The sequence below is a fragment of the Bufo bufo genome, chromosome 5, assembly GCF_905171765.1.
Source record: "Bufo bufo chromosome 5, aBufBuf1.1, whole genome shotgun sequence".
NCBI classification, from domain to species: Eukaryota; Metazoa; Chordata; class Amphibia; order Anura; family Bufonidae; genus Bufo; species Bufo bufo.
In genome coordinates this window covers 687,485-699,654 of record NC_053393.1, presented here as the reverse complement: position 1 = coordinate 699,654, position 12,170 = coordinate 687,485, and the positions used below count along the sequence as shown (strand labels likewise).

Here is a 12,170-nt window from a genome sequence, read left to right as displayed (position 1 = left end):
TCGATGACGACTCCGGGTTTATCACAGTCACTGATGACGTATGACGACTCCGGGTTTATCACAGTCACTGATGTCGATGACGACTCCGGGTTTATCACAGTCACTGACGACTCCGGGTTTATCACAGTCACTGATGAAGTATGACGACTCCGGGTTTATCACAGTCACTGATGTCGATGACGACTCCGGGTTTATCACAGTCACTGATGTCGATGACGACTCCGGGTTTATCATAGTCACTGATGATGTTTGACGACTCCGGGTTTATCACAGTCACTGATGTCGATGACGACTCTGTGGGATCTTTACCTGTTGGGGAGAGTGCAGCGATCTGAGGTTGAGGGTTGTATTAATCACCTATGCAGGAAAAAGATGCAATTGTCTTTATTCTTTTGTCCCCAGTTACACAGAAAATGCAGGTAGATGACCCGGACAAGCTGCACCCCTGGACACTTGGGCAGACACCCTCCAAGTCAGAGTCCACGATATCCCAAGCTGGCACCGGTAGCTCCACTGCCATGCACCAGGCTTTACCGACCGTCCTCCAACATTTTAGGTTGGCCCACAGCTTTAGTATCACCCGCCGGTATATTTTGCCGATGCTTATCTAGATGACAGACACCACGACCAAAGAGCATGGATCCAACTCCAACCAGGAACCCCTTCATCCCCTGGTTAGTGTCCTAAGTACCCCAACGCCACCCCCAGGTCTGAGCACACCCTCTTGGGAACACCCCCACCCAATGCAGTGCTCCAGCCTAAAAAAAATTCCTAGTAGCCATTGGCTCCTGAACTGAAAAATTTAGGAGCCAAATCAAATTTTTAGTCGCCAAATCGAAACTGAATCAAAATTTTGGTATCGTGACAACGCTACGCCGATCAGATCGGCGTAGGGTTGTTTTGAAACCAAAATTTTGATTCACTTTCGTCACCATAAAAAAGTATTGCAATACTCAATACTGCGCAAAAAAAAAAAAAAGCCGCGTGCATTTCGCATTTTATGAAACATTCGGCCCATAATAGAACAATCCGATCCTATTTTTTGGGGTGACAAGTTGACTAAAAAATGGCGAATGCTCACCGCATAGGAGATATTTTTGAATAATTTAATAGTTTGGACAGCGCTATGTAATATGTTTATTTATTTATTGTTTATATATTTTATATGTAAAATTGGGAAAGGGGGGATTTAAACTTAATATTTTAGGGTACTTTCACACTAGCGTTATTCTTTTCCGACATAGAGTTCCGTCCTAGGGGCTCTATACCGGAAAAGAACTGATCAGTGTTATCCCCATGCATTCTGAATGGAGAGTAATCCGTTCAGGATGCATCAGGATGTCTTCAGTTCAGTCATTTTGACTGATCAGGCAAAAGATAAAACCGCAGCATGCTACCGTTTTATCTCCGGCGAAAAAAAAATGAAGATTTGCCTGAATGCCGGATCCAGCATTTTTCCCCATAGGAATGTATTAGTGCCAGATCCGGCATTCAAAATACCGGAATGCACCCGCACTAAATCCGGACCCATTCACTTCTATGGGGCTGTGCACATGAGCGGTGATTTTCACACATCACTTGTGCGTTGCGTGAAAATTGCAGCATGCTCTGTTGTGCGTTTTTCACGCAACGCAGGCCCCATAGAAGTTAATGGGGCTGTGTGAAAATCGCAAGCAAGTGCGGATGCGGCGCGATTTTCACGCATGGTTCCTAGGATGAAAGTCTATTCACTGTATTATTTTCCCTTTATAACATGGTTATAAGGGAAAGTAATAGCATTCTGAATACAGACTGCTTAGTAGAAGGTCAATATAATAAACATTGGTGGCTCAGTGGGAAGTGCCAATGAAGGTTAAAAATAATAAAAGAAAATTAACTCACCTCCTCCAGTTGATCGCATAGCTGCCGGTCTCCTGTTCTTACTTCTTTCTTCAGGACCTGTGGTGACGTCACTGAGCTCATCACCATGGTAATGGATCATGTGATGAGCTCAGTGACGTCACCACAGGTCCTGAAGAAAGAAGTAAGTACAGGAGACCGGCAGCTACGGATCAAATGGAGGAGGTGAGTTAATTTTCTTTTTAACCCAATTTTTAACCCTCATTGGCACTTCCCACTGTGCCACCAATGTTTATTATACTTGGGGGGGGGGGGGGGGCGCACTGTGCCACCAACGTTTCTTATACTGGGGTGTTTGGGGGGGGGGGGGGCCGCACTGTGCCACCAACGTTTCTTATACAAATACAGGAGGCGGGTGCCGGAATCAAATAGCCGACACCCGACCTTTGTGACAGGGGGCTGCGATCAGCTACAATTAACCCCTCAGGTACCGCACCTGAAGGGTTAACTCAACTGCAGCTGATCGCAGCTCCCTGTCATAGAGGTCGGGTGCCGGCTATTTGATTCCGGCACCCGCCTCCTGTATTTGTATTACAGGTCAGTTTTCTTCATTGGTGGCGCAGTGGCCACAGCCCCTCCTCCTCCTCCTCCTGCCTCTTCTTATTGGCAGAGGCGGTGGCAGCAGCAGCACAGGGGGGAGGGAGAGACTCCTCCTGCGCTGCTGAGAACATCAGCTCCTGTGCCCCGCCGCTGTACTGAGCAGAGCTGCGGCGGCGGGTCTAGTCGCAAATGGCGACAAGACTAAAAAGTCTTGTCGCCATTTGTAAATTCTAAGTCGCATTGGCGACCATTTTGGTCGCCATCTGGAGCCCTGTAATGCTGTGCATTAGGGGCTATATTTCCCTGAGGCCGAGCCCCTCACCTGAGACATGTGAGACCCCTTGAGGGGACAGCACCACTGGGTCTACCCGTCATCATCCATGTAACGGATCACCTGGCACCCCGACTGAGTACCTCCGTTGACGGATGCTCCTAGCGTTTTCCTGAGGCTTCCAAGCACTCTGGCAAACACCACAATCACCGAACCGAAGAAGCATATAAATCCTCTTCAAGCATATGAATGCTGTAGGCAGTTGAATAGGAAAACCATACGAATAGGTTTACACTCCTAGCAGTCAGACAGCATGCAATAAATCCTCCCCCAAGAATGAGACGACACTTCACCTTGAGGGTTAAAACAGGAACTCCCTTTATTTTAACACAAGCATTGATTTATACACATCTTCCAACAAGGTTACCACCCACAGGGCTCTGCAAAAACAGCCAATCATATGTATCTACAGTATTTAAACCTTCCCAGCAATTGTACACAAAATCCCCTTCCCTCTGTCTGTAACGCAATAAACAAAACACAATGAGCATTGTCTGAGATGTAATTAACCAACACAATAAGCATTGTCTGAGACGCAATCCACAAAATACAATTACCAAACGTAATGGACTAACTTGAACCCTGGCATACACATATACAATTTAACCGAACACATAATATTTAAGACAGCCTGAATGCAATCTGCTACACAGTCTTAAAGGGGCATTGTTCCTAAAAGTCATAACATGTTCACGGATGGCCATTAAAGGGCCAGTAGCAGCAATATAAAATACCACATGCCCAAATATTGCATTCAAACGTACCAATTTACCAGGGGCCATAGTCAGCAGGTAGGAGGCGGGCAGCCAGGCCTCTCCAATGCCCAGTGGCGAGGCGGGTTCCGCCACAATCCACATAATGGGAGTAGTGGCTGGGAGAACAATGGCTTAATCAAAGCCCCTGAGACACTAACGAGGCTAATGGAAGGATTGCTTTACTCTAATTACCAATCTCATGCCTGGCCTTATGTGGACAGCCAGCACATCTCATCGCTCCGGGGTCTGGATGAGCATGGAGTGTGCATGCGTGGACTGTGGCTCCCACGGCACCCCTCCCGCCCCACTAACAAAGTTTATTATGCACCTTAAATACCAGACCACTAATATATCTGATAAAACACAACAATAAAAATCTAAGTAACCTCCTCTTCGTGCTGAAATAAGCTTGCATCGCTTAGAGCTGTGGAGTCCGCTCCTAAGTCTGTTGGTCCAGTAATATTTGGTCCACAGCCAGCTCTTCACAGAGGGGGTCCCTTTTTTTTTTAAATCTATGTTTATTGATTTTAGAATTTATGTTATATTAAATATACATAAAAATGGACAATCTTCATTGATAGTGTTCAATATGTTATTTTCGGCAGAAGATATCAATTAGGATTATATGGCACACGGTAATTTACCTTCATGCCCTCATTTCATGGTTGGTGCTTAATGTCTACAGAGAACTTTAGGAGGAGGCGCCTGGTTTTACCTTCCAGACAGGCTTTATTACAGATGGACTGTTCACATATCCAAACTGTGCGTTTCCTATATTGCCTGAGACTTTGGTTACAAGACACCAGGGAGAAGGGTCAGCCAAACCATTCAGAGACTGGGCATGTTAGATTCATCCAGTTCTGTTGTCTATGCAAAGAGCTTCAGCAAACTCGTAATCCTGCAGCAGAGTTCAGCTAATATCGCTTGCGCTGTAAACCATTGCCACAAATTACTCCTATGACAGAAACACGGGCAAAAGTGTCAGCTGCAAGTACAGGTATCCCCCACAACAACCTACTCTAGCGATGTCATGGCTAGAGTCAAGAATCTGGAATTGGTCAAGACTCCTGGGGGAAGGGTTTGCTACTATAGGAAGGCGTCAAAGAAGAAAAGATCGAAGATTCTTAAGAAAATCTAATTTACCAAGATTTAGTGCATCAAATCCAAAGGGACAATAACAAAAGAAAAGCTAGGTGACATATTGGAGAAGGCTTTCAGAGAAATGTACATGGAAGGTGAAATGGTGCCCTCTGCTAATCCGGCATATGTAGTGGATACTGGAGAGAAAGATGTCACCATACCCAAAGCATACCGACAGCATTGATAAATCAAGATTTTTTCAAAAATAGTGGATGGCAAATGGGTTACCTATAATACTGTCCGAGGAGGTGGAGGATATCAAGCAGGATTTGTAAAAGGGAGGTCAGGGACTAAAAGTGTCAGGAAGACCATGGCGTTGTTTGATTGGGCCAGATCCAAGGCACAGAATGCAGCAAATAGATCATCTGATGCTAATAAAGAAGCTGGACTCGACAGAGCGATCCACAGGCTTGAGTTAAAGGGGTTGTCCGCTTATCTATTTGTATGACCTATTCCTGGAATCAGATCAGAATACATTGCCCTTCTGAGACTTGAAATTCTCAACCGCTGAGGAATCTTCATCTTTTATCTTTTATTTACTGGCTAACATGGTAGAAAGAGGTTATACTTTGTTATCACTAAAAATATTGTTCCCGTGTTAAATTATTTAGTGGAATAAATAAAAATACCGTAAATAATATGGGAGACGTTGTGACTGACTGAACCGCCACTGGGGCTGCTGGAGAAGCCTGAGGGCCAGCCTCCTTCCTACAGACTATGGACCCAGAACTAGGGAGACCCCCTCAGACCTCTTGGGGTTACAAGGAGCTATTGACCCTGATTTAGGTGTGGAGTTATAGGCCACATCTTTCCTATTGCCCATTAAAGGTGCAGGGTGTGGATCCAGAAACACAAAAAGGGTTAACTCTGCACTGAGACTCCCACTGATTGTGTTAGTGATTAGTGATGAACGGCAGGGGCTATATTCGAATTAGCGATGTTTCACAAATATTTGGGCGAATATTTGTCATATATTTGCGAATTCGATATTTTCTTGATTGTGAAAAATCGCCAATGTAATATTCATGTAATGCGTGCGAAATACCGGCGTGGGTCACATTTGCTACATTTTCCAAGCTGCTAGAAGTTTCCTCAGACTGGAGACAATGGTCGGCAGAACGTTACAATAGTTTATATGCAGATAGAGTGCTCCAATATATTCCCGATTGCGCTAATCGGCACTAATGATGCGAATATTTTGGTGCAATACATGAAACTTCCCATTTTAGCAGCCTGCATGTATGTATGGACAGCAGAACCTATCACACTACCTAACACCCTGCAACAGCGCCACTATATCAGGATATAACCTGCACTATATCTCCCACTAACTATCTGTATGTTATATACACTCACCTAAAGAATTATTAGCAACACCTGTTCTATTTCTCATTGATGCAATTCTCTAGCCAACCAATCACATGGCAGTTGCTTCGATGCATTTAGGGGGTGCTCCTGGTCAAGACAATCTCCTGAACTCCAAACTGAATGTCAGAATGGGAAAGAAAGGGGATTTAAGCCATTTTGAGCGTGGCATGGTTGTTGGTGCCAGACGGGCCGGTCTGAGTATTTCACAATCTGCTCAGTTACTGGGATTTTCACGCACAACCATTTCTAGGGTTTACAAAGAATGGTGTGAAAAGGGAAAAACATCCAGTATGCGGCCGTCCTGTGGGCGAAAATGCCTTGTGGATGCTAGAGGTCAGAGGAGAATGGGCCGACTGATTCAAGCTGATAGAAGAGCAACGTTGGCTGAAATAACCACTCGTTACAACCGAGGTCTGCAGCAAAGCATTTGTGAAGCCACAACACGCACAACCTTGAGGCGGAGGGGCTACAACAGCAGAAGACCCCACCGGGGACCACTCATCTCCACTACAAATAGGAAAAAGAGGCTACAATCTGCACGAGCTCACCAAAATTGGACTGTTGAAGACTGGAGAGATGTTGCCTGGTCTGATGAGTCTCGATTTCTGTTGAGACATTCAAATGGTAGAGTCCGAATTTGGGGTAAACAGAATGAGAACATGTCTCCATCCTCTGATGGCTACTTCCAGCAGGATAATGCACCATGTCACAAAGCTCCAATCATCTCACATTGGTTTCTTGAACATGACAATGAGTTCACTGGACTAAAATGGCCCCACAGTCACCAGATCTCAACCCAATAGAGCATCTTTGGGATGTGGTGGAACGGGAGCTTCGTGCCCTGGATGTGCATCCCTCAAATCTCCATCAACTGCAAGATGCTATCCCATCAATATGGGCCAACATTTCTAAAGAATGCTATCAGCACCTTGTGGAATCAATGCCACGTAGAATTAAGGCAAAAGGGGGTCCAACACCGTATTAGTATGGGGGCACTAATAATTCTTTAGGTGAGTGTATAAGCTAGCTAACTAACTAACTAATTAATTAATTAATTATCATTAATGTAAGGAAAGCAGAGAGCACAGCAATGTCACTGCTCTCTCCCTCAGATCTGCAGAATACTGCATACCAGGGCTGCTGGGGAGGTTCTTATATAGTAAGGGGGAGGCAACTTTCCTATTGGTTGCTAGGGATGTTGCTAAGCTCAGACAAAGAGATTGCAGCCTTCTCATTGGCCCACAAGCAAGAAGGGAGGTTACTGATGGAAAAAAAATCCAGACTATTCAAAATGATGGATATATAGGACTATATTCTAAATATTAGCGAATTCTCAAAGTGCCGACATTCATGATTTGAATATTCACGCCCAACACTATTAGTGATGGGATTAAGATAGCTGACTCTAGAAGTAGCCGACTCCGGTGTAGAGGAGTAGATCACCCTATGATACACTCAGGAGATAATTCCATCACATGTGTCTCCTCTCTCCCTATTCTTTCATTAAGACACTGGGGAGGGGATGTCTGTTTGCACGCTGATCATGTTTGATTGAGTTATGTTGTTAGACTTCTTGAACTGTACATATTATATATGGAGTTGGTCTTCAATAAAGAGAGTTCTTGATTTGTTTCACCCTCAACATAGAGGGGGGAACATCTATATTTACTCTGGAGATTGCTATAGGTATTATACTTCCCTGGGATTACACCACGGTTCTACCCACTGGAAGCTGGATCCTGGTCCTGGGCCCAGGGCAGGTGGAGGACAGCGAGACCCCAGCCAAGCTGTAACGCTGGAAGTGGGAACTACAGTGCTGATGGTGTCCGGTGGAGTGCTCGGAAGTACTCGGTGAGCACTAGGAAGCATCGATTGGCGGAGACACCCAGTCGGGGTGCCAAGCGGTCCGTCACAGACATGATCTTTACTTGATCCAAATAAACACTATTAGGCCCCTGTCTACATGTATCACCGCCCTTACACATATAGTTTAGAGACATAAAGCAGAAGGCTAATCATGTTAGACTACAAAGACTATGGGGGTCATTTATCAAACTGGTGTAAAGTAGAACTGGCTTAGTCACCCATAGCAACCAATCAGATTCCACCTTTCATTTTCCAAGGGAGCTATGAAAAATGAAAGGTGGAATCTGATTGGTGGCTGTAGGCAACTAAGCCAGTTCTACTTTACACCAGTTTGATAAATCTCCCCTGTATGTGTACAAATCGACAAAAGAAAACATTTCAGAAAAGATACGGTTAACACTAAGGTTAAAATACTTTCCTCCCCTGAACAATAGGGTTTCAGATATCTAGAAAGGAGTCAATCGGCAAAGGTGGCAGGAGGAGTAGAGGGGGGGATGGGAGGAAGGGAAGGCTTCTTTTCTTCTTCCTTATATTGGTTTTGATATACTGTGTCTTGATGTGACTGTGTCTGAGATACAGCCTTTAGTGGCAAAGAGGTATCTCATATGTCCTTGGCTATTGCAGTGACTCCCTTCAAGAGTTATCAGATACATTCTCAGCATAGAAAGGGTTAATGTAAATGTAATAGTGCTTAAGAAATCCTTCCCCCCAGGCCACACTCCAGCCATCTCGTCCTCTTGTTCCCAGCCCGCTCCTCCTTACATCACGTGACCACACATTCTGGCACCTGGAGGCCATCATTCAGGACTCTTCGTCCCTACTATGGATTCTCCTTGTCGGACCTCTTAAGCAATACAATAAAAGAGGATAGAAATCTGGAAGGGGTTACCTGTCCGCTCAGCAGGGAGATGATCTCCAAGGTGAGGTCTAATATTCTCCTGCTGATCTCTTTCCAGTTCTTCTCCATCCTTGGTGGGTCATTCAGGAGAAGATGGATGAGCTGGATGAGCAGAAGGCTTCTAGTGAGAAGGGGCCACCTCCATAAGCCACGGTATCAGCTCTGACCTCACTTTACATGGTGACACATTCTGAAGGCCATTACCTAGACAAACAATTAGGAGGCTGTTTTAGGTCACATTTTTATTAGTAGTACATTTTGGTCAATGTATTTTATTTCTAAGGAAAATCGAAAATCTACAGAAAATTAAAAAATTAAGCAATTTTTAAAATTAGAATGTTTTTTAACCTCAGATCACAGGCATGCCTCGCAAAATAGGTAAAAGTTAACATTTCCCACATGTCTACTTTCAGTTTGCAGCGATTTCTAAACCTTTTTTCCAAGACTATACAGACCTCCAGAGCAGCCGACTCGTGGCAGTGATCATACTTACTTGATCTCGCGCTCCTGGGCTGGCTCTTCCTTTCCCTGCAGCACTGAAAACATCATCCATTGACGGAGGGACATGTGACCGATGCAGCCAATCACAGCCTGCAAAGGTGACTCACTCCTTTTGCGTCAAGTGACCAGTTATGACACAAGGGGAGCAGGTTACTGCTGAAGCCTGTGATAGGCTTCAGTGGTCATGTGTCCTCCCCACTGATGGATGTTGTTTGCTACGCTGCAGGGCAAAGAACACTCGGCCCAGAAGCGAGAGACACCACACCTAGCAGCGGGGATCAGGTAAGTATGACCACCACTGGGAGTTCAGAATGAGTCTTCATTAACCCCTCTAACTCTATGAGACTGCCAAAATTCTTACAGGTTTAGCAGCAAATGTTTTTTTAATTTTTTTATTTGCTCAGTACGATCAATATTTGGTCACCATCACTTATCGCTCAGTACGATCATCATGCAATCACTTCAGCAAGTATCACTAAGTACGATCATCATTAAGTCACTTAATCACGTATCGCTCAGTACAATCATCATGCGGTCACTTCACCACGTATTGCTCAGTATAATCATGTGGTCACACAGTTGCAGGAGGGGGCGTGGAGGAGGGTCATGGAGGCAACACGACAATCAAAGTGGTCCCATAGATGCTGGAGTGGTCGTGCAGAAGGATTCATAGAACAAACACTACCATCGAGGTGGTCCCACAGTTGCTGGAGTCGGTGTGGGTGAGGATCCATAGAGAGAACACGGCCATCGAGGTTGTCCCAGAGCTGCTGGAGTGGGCGTGCAGAAGGATCCATAGAACAAACACGACCATCGAGGTGGTCCCACAGATGCTGGAGGTGGCATGGGGAGGATCCTTAGAGAGAACCCAACTATCGAGATTGTCCCAGAGCTGCTGGAGGAGGTGTGGGGAAGGATCTATAGAACAAATACGACCATTGAAGTGATCCCTCAGATGTTGGAGGGGGTGGGGGAGGATTCAAAGAGAGAACACGACCATTGAGGTGGTCCCACAGCTGCTGAAGGGTGCATGGGGGAATCCATAGAGCAAACACGACCATCGAGGTGGTACCAAAGTTGCTGGAGGGGGGAGTGGAGGAGTATCTATAGAGCGAACACAACCATCAAGGTAGTCCCACAGATTCTGGAGCGGGCATGGGGGAGAATCCATTGTACAAATACGACTATTGAGGTGGTCCCATAGATGCTGGAGTGGTCGTGCAGAAGGATTCATAGAACAAACACGACCATCGAGGTGGTCCCACAGTTGCTGGAGTCGGTGTGGGTGAGGATCCATAGAGAGAACACGGCAATCGAGGTTGTCCCAGAGCTGCTGTAGAGTGCATGGGGGAATCCATAGAGCAAACACAACCATGGAGGTTGTGCCAAAGCTGCTGGAGGGGGGGTGGGAGAGTATCCATAGAGAGAACATGATCATCAAGGAGGTCGCACAGCTGCTGGAGGCGATAGGGGAGGATTCATTGAAAGAACACAACCATTGAGGATGTCCCAGAGCTGCAAAAGGGGGCATGTAGAGCAAACACGACCATCAATGTGGTCCCACAGATGCTGGGAGGGGGGGAATCCATAGAGAGAACACAACCATCGAGGTGGTCCCGAAGCTGTTTGGGGAGGGATGGGGGAGTATAAATAAAGTGAACACGATGATCGAGTTATTCTATAGATGCTGAAGATGGACATGGGGGAGGATTCATAGAGAGAACACGACCATCGAGGTGGTCCCAAAGCTGCTAGAGGGTGTATCCATAGAGCGAACACGACCATCGAGGTGTTCCCACAAATGCTTGAGGGTGCGTGGGGGAGGATTCATAGAGAGAACACAACTATCGAGGTAGTCCCAGAGATACTGGAAGGGGCGTGGAGGAAGATCCATAGAGAAAACAAGACTATCAAGATGGTCCCACAGATGCTGGAGTTGGAGTGGGAGAGGAGCCATAGAGCAAACACGACAACTGAGTTGGTCCCACTGCAGCTGCAGGGGGAGTGGTGGGAGATCCATAAAAATAAAACGACCATCGAGGCGTGGAGGAGGATCCATAGAGAGAGTAGACCATCAAGGTGGCCCAAAAGATGCTAGAGGGGGCTTGGGGGGATCCATAGAGAGAACACTACCATCAAAGTGGTCTCACAGATGCTGGAGGGGGCACAGGGGATCCATAGAGAGAACATGACCATCGAGGTGGTGTGAAAGCTGCTCGAGGGGTCGTAGGGGAGGATCCATAGATAGAACAAGACCAATGAGATTGTCCCACAGCTGCTGGAGCTGCACGGGGGGATCCATAGAGAGAATACGGCCAATTAGGTTCAAGCCTGGGGAATTAGGGGGACCGGGTAATATGTAATATCTTTCTTTCCATGTGACATGTCGCATTGTCTTCCTGGAAGATCCCATCCGCCCCAGTGTGTATAACAGCCAGTGGGTGTGGACCCACTATGACAACTAACCAGACTTTGTGCTAAACCTAAGGGCGTTGTCCTGGTGGATCCCTGGTTTCCACCCCTGTACAAGGATCTGGACTTTGTTGCAGGCAACCAACCAGGCCGCTACTTACTGGAGTAGTCCCGATGTAGTTGACGGCTAACCACAAGTCAAAAGCAGAGGTCGCAATAACACATGTATAAGCATCATAGGCGCCTTTTCAGGCCATTTTACTCCCTTGAAAAAGACTAATGCATATTTTTACACATGGTGTTTTTGTAGTTCGGAGTGCTGGTATGGCACAAAGGAAGCTCCGCCCATCACCAGGAGCAGCTCTGTACTAAACCACATTGTGGGTACAGGACCTGTGGTGATGTCACAGTCATGTCATCAGCCATGTGTGGGGAGGGAGGAGTTAAGGGAATACATGAG

General features: G+C 46.2%; 1 protein-coding gene across 1 annotated transcript in view; it reads right to left on the bottom strand.

Annotated features, from left to right (window-relative positions):
• Window positions 1–12,170, bottom strand: part of LOC121001564 — an 82,361-nt gene that overhangs the window by 19,360 nt on the left and 50,831 nt on the right. The window contains exon 2 of the mRNA XM_040432699.1: window positions 8,789–9,001. Within this exon, the coding sequence (XP_040288633.1) occupies window positions 8,789–8,866 (78 nt within the window). The 5' untranslated portion in view covers window positions 8,867–9,001. The remainder of the gene's footprint in view (window positions 1–8,788; window positions 9,002–12,170) is intronic.